The 22,408-nt window shown below is 31.3% G+C and overlaps 3 protein-coding genes, 1 long non-coding RNA gene and 1 other non-coding gene across 6 annotated transcripts; 4 read left to right on the top strand and 1 right to left on the bottom strand.

Moving 5' to 3' along the window:
* Positions 1-1,852: 1,852 nt before the first annotated feature.
* Positions 1,853-3,839, top strand: LOC140985693 (uncharacterized). Its single transcript, XM_073453576.1, has 3 exons — positions 1,853-2,053; positions 2,486-2,540; positions 3,302-3,839. Exons 1-3 carry the CDS (start codon positions 1,937-1,939, stop codon positions 3,634-3,636), a joined length of 507 nt encoding a protein of 168 aa, XP_073309677.1. The 5' UTR covers positions 1,853-1,936; the 3' UTR covers positions 3,637-3,839.
* A 241-nt stretch (positions 3,840-4,080) lies between these two features.
* TRNAC-GCA (transfer RNA cysteine (anticodon GCA)) lies at positions 4,081-4,152 on the top strand. Its single transcript has one exon. It is a non-coding gene; the product is annotated as a tRNA-Cys (tRNA).
* Positions 4,153-6,201: 2,049 nt separating this feature from the next.
* Positions 6,202-8,998, top strand: LOC140985702 (uncharacterized). The gene is made up of 3 exons (XM_073453589.1): positions 6,202-6,639; positions 7,843-7,936; positions 8,034-8,998. Exons 1-3 carry the CDS (start codon positions 6,551-6,553, stop codon positions 8,577-8,579), a joined length of 729 nt encoding a protein of 242 aa, XP_073309690.1. The 5' UTR covers positions 6,202-6,550; the 3' UTR covers positions 8,580-8,998.
* Positions 8,997-12,292, bottom strand: LOC140985703 (uncharacterized). 2 transcript variants are annotated; one of them, XR_012176822.1, is made up of 3 exons: positions 12,087-12,292; positions 9,659-10,696; positions 8,997-9,580 (listed from the first exon to the last, which is right to left on the bottom strand). It is a non-coding gene; the product is annotated as an uncharacterized lncRNA (long non-coding RNA). The 2 variants fall into 2 exon arrangements; XR_012176823.1 differs by lacking the exon at positions 12,087-12,292 and having other exon boundaries at positions 9,012-9,580; positions 9,659-9,930; positions 9,995-10,699.
* Positions 12,293-19,241: 6,949 nt separating this feature from the next.
* On the top strand, positions 19,242-22,030 carry LOC140985644 (AT-hook motif nuclear-localized protein 11-like). The gene is made up of 5 exons (XM_073453513.1): positions 19,242-20,487; positions 20,658-20,722; positions 21,022-21,150; positions 21,396-21,548; positions 21,698-22,030. The coding sequence occupies exons 1-5, from the start codon at positions 20,079-20,081 to the stop codon at positions 21,821-21,823; spliced, it is 882 nt and encodes a 293-aa protein (XP_073309614.1). The 5' UTR covers positions 19,242-20,078; the 3' UTR covers positions 21,824-22,030.
* Positions 22,031-22,408: the final 378 nt, after the last annotated feature.

Below are 22,408 nucleotides of genomic sequence, written 5' to 3'. Positions count from 1 at the left end.
TGGTATCCCCGCCGCCCAGTACAGTGGTTACATGTAGATGGATAAATCGTCCAACACGTATATGAACACGAAAGTCACAATCAACGATCTGAATTCAACAAAACACGTATATGAACATGAATATGAATATGTATATGTTGATGATGATATTGATATGTTTATGATGATAAGAAAAGGTTTAGGATTCTACATGTTTATGAAAATGTTTATGTTTAAAGTTTATGCATCCTTATGAAAATGTTTTTATTTAAAGTTTATGCATCTTCATGAAAATGATATTTTAAGTATAAGTATTTTTCACTGTTGTATGTGATCTGTATACGTATTATGTTGTTATCAAGATTATGGCGTGTTGAGTCTTTAGAATCACTAGTTGTGATGGATGCAGGTGATTATGATAATATGTTGATGGAGGTCTTGATGGTTGACTTTGCTGGACTGAAGGTGCACATAACCCGAGGACGACGCTAGTTTTCCGCACTAGTTATGAATTATGATTTTAAGTTATATTAACGATATTTTTACGACTTTTTATTTATGTTTATGAATGGTTTGTGAGAGGTTATAGTATGAGGCTATACTTTTGAATGGTTTTTGAGAGGTTATAGTATGAGGCTATACTTTTCAAAAAATATTTTTAGGTTGGTAAAACGTTTGACGATTTTATGCTTTAAAATATTTTCCTTTGGATTTTTAATTGTTTGTGGGTTGTTTTATTTTAAAAAGATGGAAAAAGTATTTTATGTATATGTATATGTAATGGCCGAAATTATGAAGAGCTTTTTAAAAAAAATAAAAAAATTCTAGTACTTTTTAAGAAAACGATTAAGCAGACGTTTCAGAAAATTAGTAAAATAATAATGTACGGATGGAGTCGAAATTATTTTTTCTTTTTTTTTTAAAAAAAAGACCATAATTGTATTTTTCTTAAAATTAATAAAATATGTTTTTAAACAAATTATATTTTTGACAAATTATAATTATTTATTTATAAATTTAAGGGAATGTTTGCGATACATTATAATTTCAAAGAAATTATTTATAGATCGTGAATTGTGAAAAAATAAGAATTGAGTATAGTTTGAAAACCAAAATTAAAATCTGAAAATCAAAAGTTTATTCAATTAGTGATGGTGACAAGAACCTTGAAATTTATTATGTTATATTAGAGTTTTTTTCCAAATTAAACTAGTCGTTATTAACCGTGGATTTTGATAATTGTGATATTCAAATATTAGAGTTTTATTATTAAATATATATTTTTAAATGTGTGGCAACCATTATCTTAATTTAAGATATATGTTTATAATAAATTATTCGACAAATATTAAAATAATACTATTTTAAATAAGAGGTCATCACAGTATTTGATAAACAATTGATTTTAATATAATCAATTTTAAAATCAGAATCACTATCTCACTTATTTTTAGATTTCATTTAAATTAAAAAAAGTTGACCTAAAATTGAGTTTAAAAATTACACAAAACTTGTATTTTTTAAAAGGCAAAAACTTATGTGAGACTGTCTTACGGGCCGTATTTTGTGAGTCGGATCTCTTATTTGGGTCATCCATGAAAAAATATTACTTTTTATGCTTAAAGTATTACTTTTTATTGTGAATATCGGTAGGATTAACCCGTCTCATAGATAAAGATTCATGAAATCGTATCACAGATAAAAATTCATGAGACCGTCTCATAAAAGACCTACTTTTTTTAAAATCAGAAGTCAATAATTTTTTTTAGTGATTTCAATCATCCCCTCTCTTTAATTTTTGATTTTGATTTAACTATTGTTTTTTTAAAAGAAATAACCTCAAATATTTTACCAATGTAATTTTACGAATTCCCCCCCTCCCGTGCCACTTCGAACAAAACCCCAGATTCCCCATCTCGCAAAGGCAGAGCAGAGAACCGAGCGTGAAAGGGCTTCAATGGAGGAGCCAAAACCTTTTCAGGAAACCAGGAAGAGAACCGTAGAACAGTTTCAGGAATCCCCTTATTACAAGATGCATGTTGTTCTCAAAGATCTTCGACCCCATTTCATTCAGGTCTCAAGTTTTTAACCGTGTTTCTTGTTGTTTTAGTTAAAATATTCGGTGGGTTTTTTTTTCTTGAATATTTGTGGGTTTCTAGACGCTCGTGGCCTTTTTTGTATTCACCCCCGAATTTTGCTTACAAACGTTTTTCTGTGGTGCTTTTGATTTTTTCGAGAATATGTAGGGTTGCACAAAGTTATGTTCTTTAGGCCAAATGAGACTAAATTCGACGAAGGATTCTGTTTTCAGCTGTGTTCTGTTTATGAGTTTTGGTGACTGACATAAAGTGTTTGTATAAGATAAAGTGTTAGAACCTGTGGACTTCAATTTTCGCAAATGATGCAAGTTGAGAGTTTTGCACTTATGGTAGCACCTGCATCGATTTTTATATGATGGGAATCTTAATTTTCTAATTGATATATGAATTCTTTTGTGATCTTGTAGGTTCTCATGACTCCGGATTTTCAAAATTGTGATGCCGCTGATAAGATTCGTGAAGGTGAGGATTTAAGAATTGGGTTAATATGCTATTTACCTATAGCATTTGTGTTCTCTCGGATATCCATCTCTGCATAAGATTTGTGTGGTTTGAATCTCACAAACCAATGTCGGAATTTAGCAGAGCCAGGAGGAGAGAGTTTCTCTGGGAGGTGGAATGTGATTCTCCACATTCTAAGTTATGCTTGGAAACTGTCATCATATGTGGTGCCCCATGTTCTCGATTACCACATTTATGATTTAAGCCTTCCCTATTCTAGTAATCTGCAAGCTTTGAATTTTACCAGTTGCATACTTAAACTGCATATGCCTTAACTTTTGTTTTATACCATAGTCCATTCCCTGTGGTTCATGAGTTTTTGTGTGTTTTCTGTTTTTTATGCTTCTGATGCCTTGTCTTTTTTGTGCTTGCGTTCAACAATACTTCTTGTTCTGACTGTTATTGTGTTGCAAATTTATTTGATAGTCTGCTTCGTGAGTATTAGCTTTTTTATCTTCCTTTTATTGACTTATTGAGTAGAAGTTTGTGCATAAACGTGGCCTTAGCATGTTTGACAAATTTCACGGGCATGATGAGAGAATAAGCATGAAAAATTCATACAAGTTACCGTTTAACTTGGATTGCGTTGTTGTGCCAAAATTCTTCGGGGAAAACCATCTTTCATGTTGTGATATTTGGTATGAGAAGAAAAATGCACGAATAATTCATTTTACCACTTGAAGCTGGAAGGGCCTTACAAAAATGTAAAATATAATCTGCAGGGATGAAAGTTATGATGGATCTGTACCAAGAAATCGCAGCAGATTCTTCTCCCCTGGAAAAGTGTAGTACCGTGCCAAATGATTCGTCTGGTGACACTCGCGATGGACAAAAGCCTACGGAACTCCAAGAAAATGCAAAATCGGCTGAAAACATTCCTCTTGATGGAGGAAGCCCGACCATAATCTCCGATCATCAGGACCAAGGTACATACATTGTTGGTGGTTCGGCTTTTGGTTGGAATTTCGTCACATTCCTAAGCAACAAATCTGTGTATTACGGCCGAACAAAAGAGTCTTTTCGTGCTGCAAATCCCAAGCTCGATATCAATGAATGAAGACCTACAAATTATTCTCGAGTTATACGTGTGGCTTCTCCGATTTCGATGGATGGAATTAAGTGAGGTGATGGCTTTATATAACCCTATGTAGAAAGCATTTTTCGAATCCCATTTTACCTGTACTGATTAAAGAAACAATGTGAAGAACAATTATTAGTAGTGAAGCTTAGCTATCATGGATTCTTTATGTTTTGGTTTCATGTGATCCTTTCATTGTGTCACATTACCGATATGGCGATACCAGGTTTAAATATTCTCAAATTTTCGAAGCTTAATATATTAAAATAATTTATCTTAGTACTTAAAATGATTTGAGTAATCTTATTTACAGTTCAATTTATAGGTAAAATGTGAACAATTTCTTTCATAAAGTGGAGTACGAAAGAAAATGGATGCATGATTATAATTTATTTCATGATAAAAGAACAGTAAAACCATGAAGGGTCCATAGCTCAGTGGTAGAGCAATTGACTGCAGATCAATAGGTCACCGGTTCGAACCCGGTTTGGCCCTTGATCATCTTTCGGGTTTTTTTTTTCCTCACAAGTTTCCAATGGGTTGGGATATAATTTAATTATTTAAGTCTATTTGTGCAAATTAAATTAGGGTTTGTTTGTGTTTAATTAATTATGGGTTCCTTCAGAATATTTCATTAGCCCAAAGTCTAATTAGCACTTGAAAATTCTATAAATATGTCAGGCTTTCATTGAAAGAAAGTTCTTATTTTACAAATGATGATGAAGTTATATTAACCATGCATAAATATTTATGCTCTTGATTATATATCATAATAAATATTTTTCATGTGATTTTCATCTAGTTATTTAATTTCGTATAATGATTCTTAATTATTTAAATTATACGGGTTCATCGGAGCTTTACTTAATATTTTATATAATAAAATTATTTACTAACACGTTCAGCAATTTTCAAAAGTATTTACAGAAAATACATACATGACTAATACCTCTTTAAAATCTAACTCCAATGATAGAACAACATTTTTTAGGAAGGCTAGTTTCAAGTCAAAGCAATTTAAAACAGTCTAGGAAGGACTCTCCAAGATCATGCTTTAATATGTCACATCATAATTATTATTCAACTTAATTATACATGACGTAGATCTTTATAAACAATTTTTTTTTATTTGATAACTTTATTATTCATATTTTAAATTAATTTTTTCATTTAAAATTATAAGAAACAAAAAATAATAATTAAATATAAATTACATGTGAATCTTAATATGACAATTTTTAAATTTTATTTACATGTATGATTATGACAAATATAATCGCAAAACATTAAAAATGACATAATAACCAAAAAAAATAATTATACATAACTTTGACATAAAATATATTATACAAATAGTTTCGAAACATGTCAATATTCATGATTTTGACGGATAATGTTTCTATAATCAATTTTAGAATTTGCATAATTAATATAATCCAAAGATGTCATTATATGAAAATTTCCAAATCTAAAAATTATTAATTTTGAAATAACATAAATTATTATAATGTTTATAAGGTCGCATGCTGGTAGCGCGATTCTAGTAGGTTTCCTACCAAACGAAGGTCTCCCGTCGTCAAACGTAACCAGTAACTCGTCGTAATATGCTTTCATGGACGATTGTTGTGAAAACTCACCTTTTAATGACTTGAATGGAATGAATTTGGCCAAAAATTAGAGTAGAAGCATGCGCGGACTTCAGGCGCAATTTTCCGGCCAAACATTGACTTTATATTCAAGCTAGTGGGATAATGTGGTCACCATGACGAGTGATTTCAGTCACGAACATCGATTGCCATGTTTGGATTCCGAACGACAGTCGATTTTATCAATTTCGAACTAGGGTTTCATATGAAATTAGTTCGAAATTGAACTTTTCAGATATTGATTTGGGGTTTATTTTCAAGGGGAATTTGGGAAAAAATCCCTCACCACAAACTTTTTTTATGCTTAGTCCTCAATGGAGTAAAAATTTGTCTGCAAAACATGAGAGAATGGGAAAATTTTTTTAAACTCCCTCCCCAATTTTTTATTCATTTTCTCCTGTTATATTATATTTTCTTATCCCAGATCTCATTCTCTCTCTCACACAACCCATTCTCACTTCCCCATTTCCTTTCCTGTCATCCAAAGAATCCCTAGCCCACCTCCTTCAAAGCTACATGCCACGCAAAACCCATGGTTTAAACGACGAAGATTTCAAATGGGTTACATAAGGTAGAAAGAAGGAAGAAATCCAAGTGACATAGGCAACCGATTTTTTGGAGAATCAAGAAAGCAAAACAAGTGAGTTTCTTCTTCTTTTTTCTTCGCTCGGTTTTTCCATTAATTTGATATTTGTTACCACATTTGTTATTGATTTATGCTACTGTGATGATTTCGAGAGTAAATCCCTAGCCACCAAAACCCACTGCCTCGACACCCATGGACGGTGAAGGCAATTGGAAGCCAATTTTTTTTTTTGGGCTAAAAAATATAAAGATCTTCCCGGTACGCACGTGACGAAAATAAAAGGGCTAGAACCGTAGGAATTTGTTTTTCGAAATATTCATAGTTTTTTTAGTTTTTGCGTGATTTTTTTTTGTTTATTATTTTGTGTTTAATAAAATCTTTTTCATATGAAATTTTTAACCACTTTGACGCAGGTTTTGTTAGATTTCTTGGAGAAATGGAATATGGATCTGGATCATCAAATTGTTCATTCCTAGGTAGCTGCGAGTACAAAAATGAGCTCTATATGATTTCAATCTTTAATGGCTTCTCTCTAACAAAGTTGTTTCTTAATTTTGGGAGAAAATGTACGAAGATTTCCCCACAAACTATTACCTTTCAATATCTAGCCTCCCATCAGAAAATGTAAGTGACATTGAATGAAGATGATGACGTCCGTATCATGACTCATATCCACACATCTATGAGACTAACCATAATTAACATCAGGGCAGTGAGAAAAGACCAAATAAGAGGCCATAATATTGAGAGGTAAAAACTCATATCTTAATTTTGACTTTCCACATGAATTGAGTTTTTGTTGATGTTTTTTTTCTTGGTAATACATTTCAAGAGTGCAACTATTTATGATTACATTTTTTATAGTATTTTTCATGGAGATCTGTTGTGAGTGTGCTTCTTTTGAATCTAGATAATGTGTGAATATAATTTTCAACTAACTGATCATATGCATTGTTATCTAGAACATAAGTATTATTTAACATGTGTTATATTAATAATTTATTAAAAGGTACAAAATGTAAGTTTTAACAAATTTTTACATTATTAAAATAAGGTTGAATATGAAGATGACACGGTGAGTAGTAATGACGGTCATCTGCAAGTTGGTTTGTTAAAAAATTCCATAGACGTTTGGAGTAATTGCATCCGTGGAAAGGGTCAAATATTCAAGGATGCTGCTGAATATCGAGTTTATGCTAAAAATCATGCAATTGCTACACGACGTTCTTTTTCATACAGAAAGAATGATAATGAGAAGGTTACTCTTATCTGTAGTGTAAACTACTGTTCTTGGAGAATTTATGCTTCAAGACACAAATCTGACAATCTTTTTAGCATTAGAAAATGTAATCTAATCCGTACATGTGGAGATGACAATCTATGTAGTAGAGGACATCCTAAAGCTAATGCTGCCTGGGTTTCCAATGTTTTGATGGAGAGATTGAGGGGAGAGCCGTCGTATAGACCATGTATGATGTTGAAAGACTTACAAAGAGATTATGGGGTCGAGCTCAGTTACCACAAGGTTTGGAAAGGGAAAGAATTTGTTATGCATAACATTCATGGAGCAGATGATGTGTCTTATGATATATTAAGATGGTATTGTAGTGCTATCAAAAAAACTAATCCTGGAAGTATTGTTGAGTGTGAAATTGACCATTGTAGTAACAAATTTAAACGATTATTCATCTTTTTCAATGCATGTGCAACTAGTTTTGTCAGTGAATGTATGCCATTGGTTTTCTTGGATGACACTCATATAAAGAATAAATACAAGGGAAATATTTTGGTTGCTGTTGCAAAAGATGCGAACGATGATCTTTTTACATTAGCATATTCAGTTGTGGATGCTGAAAATGATGATAACTGGGGATGATTTTGTTTCCAACTTAAAGGTGCTTTGAGTTTGCATAACTGTATGAGGTTCGATGAGTACACTTTTTTCTCCGATAGGCATCCCTTAATAATCAAGGCTGTTGAGTTAATATTCCCAAGCAGTCATCATGTGTATTGTCTATGTCATTTGGTAAATAATTTCGTGAAACGGGTTTGTAAGTAATTGTATATTTTTGTTCTGAATTTTTTTAAAAAAATATTATTATATGTATTCTATTTTTTAATATTTTATCTTTTTTTTAATATAGGTCATGCGAAAATACCCACTTCACAACAAGAAACACTGGTCATCAGTTTTCAAAAAAGCTGCATATGCCCCATCAAGGCAAGAGTTTGAAATGCATATTAACAATATAATAGCATCAATGCCACTTGCCAGAGACTTTATAGTCAATTCCTTTCCAGAAAGTTGGGCAAACGCATGGTTTCTTGGAAATCGGTGGGGTGTAGTAAACAATAATATAGCTGAGTGTTGGAATAGTTTGGTTAAAGCAGCAAGATTTCTTCCTATTGTGGGCATGGTGGACCACATACGCATTCAGATTATGGACATGATGCACAAACGACATGAAACATCAATGAGGATGGATAAAAGATGGAGTCTATCAAAGGAAAAAATTCTTGCAAAAACATATGCTGAATCTCGTAGCTTGCAAGTGAGTAAGGCATTAGTTGGAGTTTTGAGGTTGTGGATGGGGATAAATCATTTGCTGTTGATTTGTCTTCTACGAGTTGTTCATGTAGAGCCTGGCAGTTTGACAAACTTCCATGCAAGCACGCATGTTATGCCATAGAGTCAAAATCAATGTCTTTATATGATTTTTGTGACAAATACTTTACGATGGAGTTATATCGTGAAACTTACAAAGGAATCCTAAATCTGATTCCTACTTTTGAGATGGATGAATACAATGCCAATCATACATTAGTAATCAATCCCCTCGATGTTCGAAGCCAACTGGGCCGAAGAAGAACTGAAAGGATACCATCGCAAGTAGTTGTTCGGGTGTTAAAATGTGGTCGGTGTCATAAGAGAAGCCACAATCGACAAAGTTGCAAAGGACCCATTAACAGCCTATGTGTTATGTTTTGTTAACTTAGTTTTGAGTTTTTTGACTTACAAGTAAAAATCTTATGTTCGTAAATTTGTGTCTCATTATATAATGATTGATAGGAAAACAACTAATACATTTTCCAATTCACAGGAAAAGGAGGATGGACTTCATTGTACCCATTAACTAGCCTTTGTGTTATGTTTTGCATTCTACATCGAACTTTGTTTTGCATCTTGAGGTGGAACTTAGAGGAGTGACGAACATATTTGGCTTTCTCTTTTTCACACGATCAGTTCTTGTCATTACATTCTTCACAATTGAAGATATAACATTGTTGACCTTGTCCTCTTGCAAATCAGTGACACCATTACCAACATTTGTTTCATGTACTACCTCTCTCTGAGAATCCTCGGTGCGAACCTTGTTTAATTCCATATCCAACTTAGTGAAACCAACATCATCGCATTTAATCAAATCTGTCACAACATCAACATGATGGACTTCATTGTATCCACCTAAATCTGTGTCAAAATCTTCAAAAGAAACATTTGTGTCATCATTTTTTCCCTCGTCAAGTTTAACATCTACCTGACCACCACCAACATCCTTTGTCATATTTTCATTAGTTTTTGACAACACATTTGTCTGAGTATTTGAATCTCATGGAATTGGTCTTTCACAAGTTTTTCCAATCTCCTAATTTTGCATGTTATTTCCTCTTCCTTCATTTTAGATGATACCTGAAAATTTAACGCATAAAAAAATCAACACCAATTCTCAATAAATCATAAATAAATTTGGTGAATTAATTTGTTTACCTTTACATTTCTTAGTCTCTAACCAAATAACTCCAATTCTTCACCAAATGGAATGATTTCAAACACATTTTAGAAATAAAAATTGTCACCTTTGCTATACTAAAAAATATTTTTAAAACAAAATATCTTCGTATGTGTAATTCTATTTAGCAAAGTCTCTGCGTCTTCAATTTTATCGGGATCTTGCTTTCACCCCACTTAAACAAATGTGGATATGTACGTGGAGATCCGAATACTACTCCTAAGTAAGGAATTTTTTCGTACACTCAAGCCTACATAAATAAAGATATAAATGTTATAATATAATATTAGTTAGAAACAATAATAAAAACTCACCATCATTCCGACAACACAACCATCCAAGTATGTTTTCCTTCCTATTGCTCCTTCCGAATTCCCAATATGTCCATAAATTTTATCGCATAGAAATCTATTAGTGGCGTCTCCCCATGAATATCCAAAAAAATTCAGCAAATCATCAATGTAAGAAAATACAAACCAGGGTGTCAAATAGGTACTTAGCGGAAATACTATGCAATTCAACACAAACAAAATAAACATTCTAACAAAATCATCCAATTGCGATTCATCATCTAATTCAGCTAATAATAAGAGATTTTCAGAAATCGTTCTCCTCATGGCTTTGCTAAGCTTCCCTGCAAAATAACGTGATAAAATTTTTGACTTTTTTATGAGATCTTGGTTTACAGATTGGGCCTCATGAGGTAGACCAAGGACGATAAAAAAAACTCGAATGATGTGAAAGGCACGACAATGCCCTTCCCAAAGACAAAAGATGAGGAGTCACTATTGAATCTCTTTAATATCACATCAAATCTGGTACTGTAGATGGAGAGTTTAGGCATCTTCAACCATTTACCAAACAGAGTACTAATGATCCTTGCTCGTTGCCTCTCATTGAGTTTTGGTTCAAGCTTGATCATTACTTTTCTAAAATAAGTAGAAGAACATCGTGACATTGCATCTTTTCCGCTCTGCATATGAGCCTTATTATCATCGACATTTTTTTAACCATTTCTGCACAAAACAAAACAAAATTTTAATATATTGACAAATCTCAACTTAAACTTTTGAAATTATTCCAAACAACACGTACCATCAAAATTAATAACATAAAAAAATTAAGACAAACAAAAACAATGCAAAGCATATTAAAATTGACGACAAACACTTGCTTGTTGTCACAAAGAAGAAAAAACATACAAATACTTGTACATGACTGACCGAAAACCATTTCATTATAAACAATATATTCACAAAACAACTACAATTAATTTCAAACTTTAAAAATAAATTTAACTTAAAAAATTCATAAAATCCAATGACTTCAACAATTTTTCGTGCAACAACACCACAAAAATATTAGCAAATGTCGTCTCCACATAAATCATAATTTGTGCGGTCAATCTCAAAGATTTTCAATGGAAAAATCTAATAGTAATATATATCACAACCATACGCACAAAAATTAATAATAGACCCAAAAAACGAAACACATAAACAAAAAAAATAAATTAAAATCAAATAGAAACATTATACCAATTTATCATCCAACTTGCCAATTGGTCCATCTTGCTAACCCATCATTATGCCACAACCGACCTCGGCAGAAACAGCAAAAATAATTACTTTCCTACCCATGCTTCTCTCCAATTAGATAATCCATTTTAAAAAAATTGGCAATCTCAACATCTACATATTATTGGTTAATGAAACAAAAAAGTATGATAGTTTGAACCTCCTTCAACAGTGATACTCACCTTTAAACTTATTCATCATAATAGTCCAAATAAATATATAAAACGCCGATGCATATGCTAAATCTTGCTCCAATCAATTTCTCACAACAACACTGTCGTAAAATTACAAAAAAATGGGAAGCACATCAAAATCCACAAATTTCTTAAAATTTCAACTTTACAAAGCATAGCAACAGGCGCACCTATCAATTCATGATTATATCTTGACTAAAAATGACAAGTACTAGCAAAGTTATGAAAGATAAAAAAATGCACAACCAAAATTAGTACATAAACATCTATCGAAGAGATCATAAAACTAATGTATTTTTACAACTAATGTATTTTTACAAATAAGGTATTTCTTCAAATAAAAGTGGACAATTTTTTTTGTCAAAATTACTATGAAAATTTCGAAAAAAGAATTTCTAATGTTCCGGCCCTTTTCTTTTAGTCACGTGCGTATACGGTAGATCTGTGTATTTTTTAGCCAAAAAAAATTTTTGGCTTTCAGTTGCCTTCACCGTCGGTGGTGTCGAGGCAGTGGGTTTTGGTGGCTAGGGATTTACTCTCGAAATCGTAACAGTAACATAAATCAATAAAAATTGTGGTAACAAATATCAAATTAATGGAAAAATCGAGCGAATAAAAAAGAAGAAGAAACTCACTTGTTTGGCTTTCGTGATTCTCCAAAAAATCGGTTGCCGGTGTCACTTGGTTTTCTTCTTTCTTTCTTCCTTATGTAACCCATTTGAAATTTTCGTCTTCTAAACCATGGGTTTAGCGTGGCATGTAGTTTTGAAGGAGGTGGGCTAGGGATTTTTTGGCCGACGGGAAAGGAAATGGGGGAGTGAGAATAGGTTGTGTGAAAGAGAGAATCAGATTTGGGATAAGAAAATATAATATAATAGGAAGAAATGAATAAAAAATTGGGGAGGGAGTTTAAAAAAATTTTCCCCTTCACTCGGGTTTTGTAGACAAATTTTAACTCAATTGTGAACTGAGCACCAAAAAAAGTATGCGGTGAGGGATTTTTTTCCCAAATTTCCCTATTTTTAATTTCGAAATTAATGTCAAAATGGCGATACAAAATTAATTCACATCAATATAATTTTTTAAAATTTTTTCTTTGGTAGAAAAATCCCAAAATATCAAAGCAGGAAAAAACCGCATCAATACCAACAGTTAGAAATATAACATAATACTTAACTAAATTCGATCTATCTATGCATGAACATAACAAGAAAATATCGATATGCGAAAATATACGCATAAATGAATTTTAACCTCGAGTCATTGATATTCAATTCAAGACAAGAACTAACAATATCCTACACACACTGAAAACATGAATATTTTAAACTTTTATGCAATTTATGAGATAGTGTATTATTAAATAAATTCATTAATTTAGGACCTTATAATCCACTATTTATAGATATTCTCTAATCATCATAGAAACAATCAAGATTTGGCATACAATCATGATATATATATATATATATGATATGATAATCAAATATCAAGATATTTACCATCTTGATCTAGATAATATTTTTTATTATATATATGGGATATGATAATCAAATATCAAGATATTTATCATCTTGATCTAGATAATATTTTTTATTTATTTTTTTTTATGATTTTAATTGAATATGTTGATCATAAATATAAATTTTTTATGGACTAAATTAAAATAATCTAACATTAAGCTCTTTTGATTTATTGAGAAAACTTGATGATCGCTGACGTCAGTGTCGAGGTTTTCGTCGGTATACCTAACCGCTCTAACTTTGTTTGTGACGTAATTAACGATATGCAAAACTTGATTCTTGTGAATTATTGGAATGATAAGTGACCACCCGAATTGTTGATTGCTTAGATTCTTTCGTTTCGGGTAATATTATTTCTTGATTATATCAACTACTAACAAAAAATAATAAAATATTTGTAACAAGTATTCAAAATGGATAGAAAAATTTATAATATTTTTTTAAATTAAGATAGTTAATGTAAATTTGATATTTAAGGCCTAAACTCCAAATATATAGAGTTTTGATATGCTACACATCTATCGTGTACACTTATGTGAGCATTCATTCAATATATGAGTGACACATCAACGGTGTTCATATAAATATACACGATAAATGTGCATCATATCTAAACTCTGGATATATATAGTGTAAGACACACTGGGTGTGTGCATTTTTTTTGTCTCATCGTATCCTCAAAGTCTGTACTATATCCGCAAATTTTCAAATCAACAACGAAGTGAACGAACATAATGTCCTTTTATTTCCCAATCTATCTGATTTTGGATTTTTTTTTTTTTTTGGTATCTGAATGAATATACCAAATTATGTATATATATTTTTACTTTTTTTTTTGAAATGAAATATTTTTACTTATTTGGAAAGTCGAAGTAATAAATTTACTAAATATTTCATAGAATGCCAAGCATCACATGTGCTACTATTGATCCCACTTATATTATATATTACTTATTCAAAAAATATTAAAATCATATGGTATTAGCTACGCATGCATCACATACAATTACTTTATTTATATTTTTTAAAATAGACCGATTCTTCTAAAACTTTGGAACAAAATAAAGATTCGTAGAACCGTGTAAATCTATATGACTATATAAGTGATAAACCGCTGAGAGTGCAATACACAGAAAATTTGGGGGCTACTTTGCAATAATTCGAATAAAAAACATCATGAGCCATAAAAATGGAAAGCAAAATGATGCGATATTTTAGAACACACGTGGTTGAGAAAATTACCAAATCCAAGGCGGGTCATATGGAGCCCCAGACCCGAACCGTACCCACAGTCAAGTCACCTAAAGTGGTCCCCCTAGTCGGATATTAGTTCACCGATATTTAGATCACTATCCCAAGCGCTCAATCATGGATTCCAAACACGTGTGTTACACGATAATAAAAGAGAAATATATAACTTCATTTTCACATTTTCATATTTAAAAAAAATTGGGAAAATACTAATAATTTTTTTATTAAAAAATTCTAAAAATTTTGAAATAATAAGAAAATGAAAATAAATCACAATCAAATAATTCAACCAATATTTAAAATCATTAGTTTAAAAAATTAATAATTTATAAAATTAATTTTTTAAATAAAATATGAAAATAAAACTAAAGAAATACTACAAGGTTAATTATCATTAAAATTCATTCAAAATAAGCCAAATAAAAATAAAACTAAAGAAATACTATAAAGTTGATTATCATTAAAATTCATTCAAAGTAATTAGTTAAATAAAACTTAAAAATATTTATCTCAAAAAAACTTTAAAATGCATTTTTTTTTAAAAAAAAGAAAAAAACATATTCTAATTACCACTGCGACACGCCCTAGCCTGCAACTCACACAGATGAATTTGTTTGACCCGCTTTCAAACGAGTTGAGATTTTTCCAACTCAACCCACTCATTTCTATGGCGAGGTGATCGACTCCATGACCTAGTCCAACTTGACACAACTCTAAACATCTGAGATTGATGGACTACAAACTTGATTTCTTTTATTCTAATTTATGTCCTATATATGCTAAATAATATACTCAACTAAAGTTAATCCACACTCATAACTATACATTTATGTCACCACTTTAATGATATTATAGCATTTGGTTTAAAAGATATGATAAATTATAGGTCGATAAGAAAATTAAAGATAATAAATAATATAGTATGAATGTATGATAATTTATATAGTGTTTGATATTGATTAATTTTCTTGTAATGACTAAAATATCTCTTACCAAATTTTTTTAAGAGACCGATTTTATCTTGGGTGAAGTTGTGAAAAAATCCATCTGCACATCTTTAAATTAAAATTCAATACATTACCATAAATTTTTAAAATTTAGTACCTGATAATGATAGAATTTTAGTTTCAACTCCCTACAAACACAAAGTTAAAATTTTGCTCTTTTATTATTAAAAATATATATATAGTTTTATTCACAAAAATTACACATGTCTTCTTCATATAAAATATAATTTTAAAAAAACATTTATTTCTCAATTATCATGGAATAAGAGTAAATAATTATTTTGGCATACAAAGTTCCTATTATGGGGTTACGGATGCTTGATTTCGCTTTTTGAATACTCCAAATATATAAGAGAATACTATATTTTCGAGTAATCACTACATATTCGGTCATTGTTGGTATTTTCATGAAAAATGCATTATGATAACTTATTCATGTCATTTTATTTTTTAAAAAAACATAGTTCACCACTCATCATGAAGTAAAATTAAATATTTATTTTGACATAAAAAAATACATATTTTGGAGTTCCAAATACTTAATTTGGCTCTTTAAATATTCCAAATGTGTAAGAAAATACTGGATCTTCGAGCAATCACCGTAAATTCTGTAATTGTTAGTCTTTTCATTGAAATTGCGTTAGGATGACTTATCCATATCATCTAGTTTTTGAAAAAAAAACACAGTTTTTCACTAATAATGGAATTAGGAAAAAAATACTTATTTTGACCGATAAAGTACCTATTTTGGGGTACCAGATATTTGATTTGGCTATCTTAATATTTCAAATGTATAAGAAAATACTTGAGTTTAAATAATATTAAGTGACTTTCGATGGTGTCATTTGTGAAGTTAAAATGTGATACCTAAATTGGTACAAAGAGTATCTAATTAGAGTTTACAAATACATGATTTTATTCTCTAAATACTCATATCCAATTATTTGAGGATGTAAAAATATAGTTTGATAATGACATTCATGAATTAAAAATGTATACCTAAATTAATACAAATAAAACATAATTCGAGTCCAAATACTTGATTTTATCATTTAAATACTCAAATTCGATTATTTGATGATGTCAAAATATATAATTTGAAGTTAATATTGAATGGCTTTTGATGATGATATTTATAAATTAAAGATGTGGTACTTAAATTGGTACAAATAGTACCAATTTGATCTTATATATACTTGATTTTACCTTTTTAAAACTCAATTTTGATTATTTTAGCATATAAAAAAATGTAGTTTCAAGTAATATTGAGTGACTTTTGATATGTCATTTGTGAAGTTAAAATGTGATATCTAAATTGGTACAGATAGTGATCTAATTCAAGTGTATCAATATTTGATTTTACTCCCTAAATACTAAAATTCAATTAACTTTTTATGTCAAAATATATAATTTGAAGGTAATATTGAGCGGTCTTTGATGATGATATTCATGAATTAAAAATGTGATACCTAAATTAATACAAATAATACCTAATTCGAGTCATGAAATACTTAATTGTACCTTTTAAATACTCAAATTTGATTATTTGATGATGTTCAAAAAATATAGTTTGGAGTTAATATTTTCTATGGTGTCATTCGTGAAGTAAAAATGTGATACCTGAATTGGTATAAGGAAAACCTAATTCAAGTTACAAATAGTTGATTTTACCCTTAAATACACATATATGATTATTTGGGGATTTCAAAATGAATAGTTTGAAGTTAATAATGAGTAACATTTGATAATGACATTCGTGAAGTAAAATAATAATGCTTAATTTAATAATAATAGTACCTAATTCGACTCAATGGATATTATCGAGTGGCCTTTGGTAATGACACCAACAAAAGTTATTAACTTTAAACTATATTTTTTTTACATCCGTGAAGTAAAAATGTGATGCTTAAAAATGTATCATATTACTTATTTGATAATAACATCCGTGAATTATAAATATGATACCTAAAAATGTGACATTAAAAATGTTTAATTTGACATCCCAAATAATCGAATATGAGTATTTACGAGGTAAAATCAACTATTTGTAACTCGAATTAGGTTTTTCTTGTACCAATTTATGTATCACATTTTTACTTCAACATCATAAAAAATATTAATTTTAAACTATATTTTTTGACATCATCAAATAATCAAATTTTTTACTTCATGAATGTCATCATCAGTGTCACTCAATATTAACTTCAAACTATATTTTGACATCTCCAAATAATTGGATATGAGTATTTAGGGAGTAAAATCATGTATTTGTAGACTCTAATTAGATACTCTTTGTACCAATTTAGGTATCACATTTTAACTTCACAAATGACACCATCGAAAGTCACTTAATATTATTTAAACTCAAGTATTTTCTTACACATTTGAACTATTCAAATAGCTAAATCAAATATCTGGTATCCCAAAATAGGTACTTTATCGGTCAAAATAAGTATTTTTTCTAATTCCATTATTAGTGAGAAACTGTGTTTATTCAAAAAGTAGATGACATGGATAAGTCATCATAATGCAATTTCAATGAAAAAACTAACAATTACAGAATTTATGGTGATTGCTCGAAAATCCAGTATTTTTTTTTACACATTTGAAGTATTCAAAGAGCCAAATTAAACATTTAGAACACCAAAATAGGTACTTTGTAAGTCAAAATAAATATCTAATCTTATTCATGATGAGTGGTAAACTATGTTTTTTTTTAAAAAATAAAATAAAATGACATGAATAAGTTATCATAATGCATTTTTCATGAAAAGATCAACAATGACCTAATTTGTGGTGATTACTCAAAAATATAGTATTTTCTTATACATTTGGAGTATTCAAAGAGTGAAATCAAATATCTGAAACCCCATAATAGGTATTTTGTATGTCAAAATAAGTATTTACTCTTATTACATGATAATTGAGAAATAAATTTTTTTAAAAAATTATATTTTATATGAAAAAGACATGTGTAATTTTTGTGAATAAAATTATATATTTTTTAAAAAAATAAAAGGGCAAAATTGTAACTTTGGGTTTGTAGGGAGTTGAAACTAAAATTCTATCATTGTCAGGTACTAAATCTTAAAAAATTATGATAATGTACTGAAGTTTAATTTCAAGATGTGCAGATGTATTTTTCACAAATTTACCTTTTTATGGGGTCCTATTTTTTCCTTTTTAAAAAATTAAATTATAATTTATGCCTTTCCATGAATGTATTTTATTTTCCAAAATAAAACTAGTCACTAACCAAAAAGTTACGAGTATGTTTCTTGTGAGACGATCTCACGAATCGTTATCTGTGAGACGGGTCAACCCTACTGATATTCACAATAAAAAATAATACTCTTAGCATAAAAAGTAATACGTTTTTCATGGATGACCCAAATAAGAGATCCGTCTCACAACATACGACCCGTGAGACCGACTCACACAAGTTTTTGCCAAAAATTATATATATATTGAACAAAAATTGGAGGATATTTCCATAGCCAACCCACATCCCACTATTTTCAATTTGGCAAAAATTTGTGTGAGACGGTCTCACGGGTCGTATTTTGTGAGACAGATATCTTATTTAGGTCATCTATGAAAAAATATTACTTTTTATGTTAAGAGTAATATTTCTTATTGTAAATATGGTAGGATTAATCCGTCTCACAAATAAAGATTCGTGAGATCGTCTAACAAGAGACCTTCTCTATCAATTTTTCCCCATCATTCATAAACCAAAGATCTTCCACCCCTTCGTCTACCATTTTGTAGAAGAAGCCATAGAACATGATTTGTGAGACTAAGCATAGCATTAGAAAATTTAAAGAATACGCGCTTAGAATTCATGCTAACATAATTATGGTATCCTTACGCCAGATCCAAACCTTCTTCCATCATGAAAGCAAACCGAGATGAAATTGGAAAATGTTACGCTCCAAATCGACTGGAAATTGCAATGTTGGTGCCCATGGGTATCCGACTTTGTACCGTGTCACATTTTTGTCTTCTCCTTTACGCTTCACATTCATCAAACGATATCCACAACGAGTAGGAAAGCTAAAATCTCGCATCATTCCTCGGCTCACTACAGACAGACAGCGAACACTACCCGACACTCCCGTAATTCTCGGTGCCAGGGAAAGTTTTGAAGAAAATGCATTGCATTTTAAGATTACAATTCTTTCGCTGTTTGTTAACTTGGTGAGCTCATCAATGGCTTTTTCTTCCTCTTCCGAGCGGTGCAGTTTGTCGGAGCTTGAACTTTCTTGACACGCATTCTTTTCTGTTCCAAGTTCCAACCCTTTTAATATTGTGCTCTGTACAGCTTTTGAATACATGTATTTGGGTTCTTTCCGTCGGTATGTTTTCTTGCAGCCATTTTGATCGATTTTGGTGAATGTAACTTCTTGTGAGACAATGGCGCTTTGTTTTTTAGGTGGGTTTTTAGTTGAGGATTGCTGTGTGGGGGAAGAGTTGGAAAAAGTTTCGTCTGTGTATGGCTTGAATCTTGGGAAGGAAGCCTTCTTTCTCGTCTAGTCTTGATAGCTTTTGTCTTTCTTGTGTCACTTTAATATATTTCAGTAGATCTTTTCATGAGAGATCTTCAGTTGCATGTTTTGTATATCCCTTCACTTGCATATTCTGTGACAGAGGATCATGTATGTTACAATTGACCACGTTCTGATGTTGCTGAGTGCTTAGAATCCAAGAATCAATTAAGCAACTGGAATTTAGTTCAGGGCTTCTCAAAATTTTCTCAATAAAAAGTTGGGCACTCAGTTTAACATCGAGGGTTCGCCTGTTTGGATTTCGGAGTGATCCGAGGTAGACAGGATTCATATTTAATATGGATCAAAGGGAGCATATGACACTATCCGGTTCGGGTTCCTATTACATTCACAGAGGAAGCAGGGAACAGGTGGCGGGTTTTCAAGATTTAACCATTATGAATCCATTATCTCATGCTAATTTACACTTTCCATCTACCACCGGGAGCAGCTTAATTGGCTCAACATCACCTTTGGATACTTCATCGACGATATCACCTCATAGAGTTAGTGTAGGACCACCTTCTGCAGTGCTGCAAGGCGAACCCATGCGTCGAAAAAGGGGAAGACCGAGGAAATATGGACGGGATGATGCTGTTCCATCGGCATTGTTGCCTTCCACGCCTCATCCTGTGACAGTTAGCCGGACTGAAAAACGGAGAGGAAGGCCACAAGGGACTGGTCGAAAGCTGAAATTAGCTTCTCTTGGTAATCATATGACTTACTGTCTATCAATCGAAAACCGAATCAAATAATTGTTATTATTGAAATGTTTTTCTGAAAATTGATTCAACATGTAATTTTGGTTATTTTCAATTACTGTCTTTGACAATTGTGGTTCTAATCGGTTGTGTTCTGGTGATTTTGATCAATGCCAGGCATGCCTTTGTTAAATTTTGGTGGAACTTTGACTCCACATGTCATCCACGTCGTAAAGGGAGAAGTATGTACCATCCCTTACTTCTAAGTTCTAATTGCAGTTTTTGCATTAAATACTGCGTAAGCCATGATATTTGCCATGTGTATAGTAATTCGTATTTAGTCAGACACTACATAAGATTAGAGTGGCTTATGTGGTCGTGCTTCAGTTCATGTTTGTATGGTAAATACGCTCTAGATTCCACTCACATATAATATAATAGTGGTGCTGTTCATTTGCTGTTGAAAGAAATCTTTATTCTATATTACAGTTTTGAAATGGAGAATTTACTGTTGTAAAAACATAATTGCTTTTTCCTGCAGGATATCAAAAGAAAGATACTATCATTTTTCGAGCGAGGACAACGGGGCATTGTCATTTTATCAGGCATTGGTGCCATCTCAACCATAAATTGTAAAGCCTCAAGTTCGGGGGGGACTATCACGTATGAGGTGTAAAATCTGAGCTTCTTCGTTGTCTCAAGTTGTAAAAATCGCTGCAGCTTGGGGAAAAATTATATCTCTATCATAAATTATACATAACAATGTGCTGCACCCGGTCTGAGAGGACAAAAAGTACATCTATATTAGTTGGTTTTGATGGAGTTGCTGGTTTTTCTTGTTTAAAAAATACTTATATTTTCACCTGCAGAACTTCTTCGATTGGAAGTAACATGTTCATTTATATCTTCTTGTAGGGATGTTTTGATTTGTTAAATTTATCGGGCTCTTATATGCACGACGATAGTACTGGCCTGAGTGGTGGTCTGAATGTCACTCTTGCTGGTCCTGATGGGAATGTTATAGGCGGTTGCGTAGAGGGAGTTCTCATTGCAGCAAGCCCAGTCCAGGTAGCTCTATAGTAGCTCTATAGCACTATATGCAACCTTGATCATTCGGAGAAATGGGATTCTAGATTGCAATGGCTTGTTTGCTATATCATTCTCAACTTTTTGTCCTCCTAAACCATTCGACCTTGTCTTTGTTCGCTCGATTTCAGGTTATCGTGGGAAGTATCCAGCCTCGTTCTTCGAAGACCAAAACTAAGGTGGACGGTCTAAAACAGTCGATGGATCCTCCAACCAACATTCATCCGACCCAAACTCTCACTCCGGATTGTAGATAATTTCATCGTTGACATCTACTTGTAAGACTCTGTTCTTAGAATATGGTAGTAGTAACCTACTTTAGCACAAGCACTTGTATAGAATGGTATACCATCATAAAATATGACCTTTTTTAAGGCTATTTATGTATGCATTGTTGGCCTTAGGAAGTTCATATAATTTTAAAATCTGTTGATCCATTATGATATTGCCCAATATGATCACTATTCCATTGCCATTTTCACTTCTACTCGCTCCCATTCCGTCTTAAATGTTTCATAGATTTACATACTTTTACTTCTTAGATATATAAAAATTTAAAATTTCGCCCTGGGAAAATTTTTGAGCACCGTTTTCGTCCCTCCATATGCGAATTTTTGGTTCCGAAAAATGTTTTGACATCTGATTTCGTAATATAATCTTGAATGTTAGTTTGCGTTGTCACTGGTGACTTGTAAGTGTCATACATTTCAACAGGAAACAACTTTCATATTTTTAGAAGATTAGACGTAAAAACCCCTGCAAATGAGGCAAATATGTCTATTTTTTAAAACATGGGATCGTAAAAAACCTTGTAATTTAACATAAGAGATTATATACATCTT

The sequence above is a fragment of the Primulina huaijiensis genome, chromosome 10, assembly GCF_012295235.1.
Source record: "Primulina huaijiensis isolate GDHJ02 chromosome 10, ASM1229523v2, whole genome shotgun sequence".
Lineage (NCBI taxonomy): Eukaryota > Viridiplantae > Streptophyta > Magnoliopsida > Lamiales > Gesneriaceae > Primulina > Primulina huaijiensis.
Note: the sequence above shows the minus strand (reverse complement) of the source record. Positions and strands in the feature narration are given on the sequence as shown.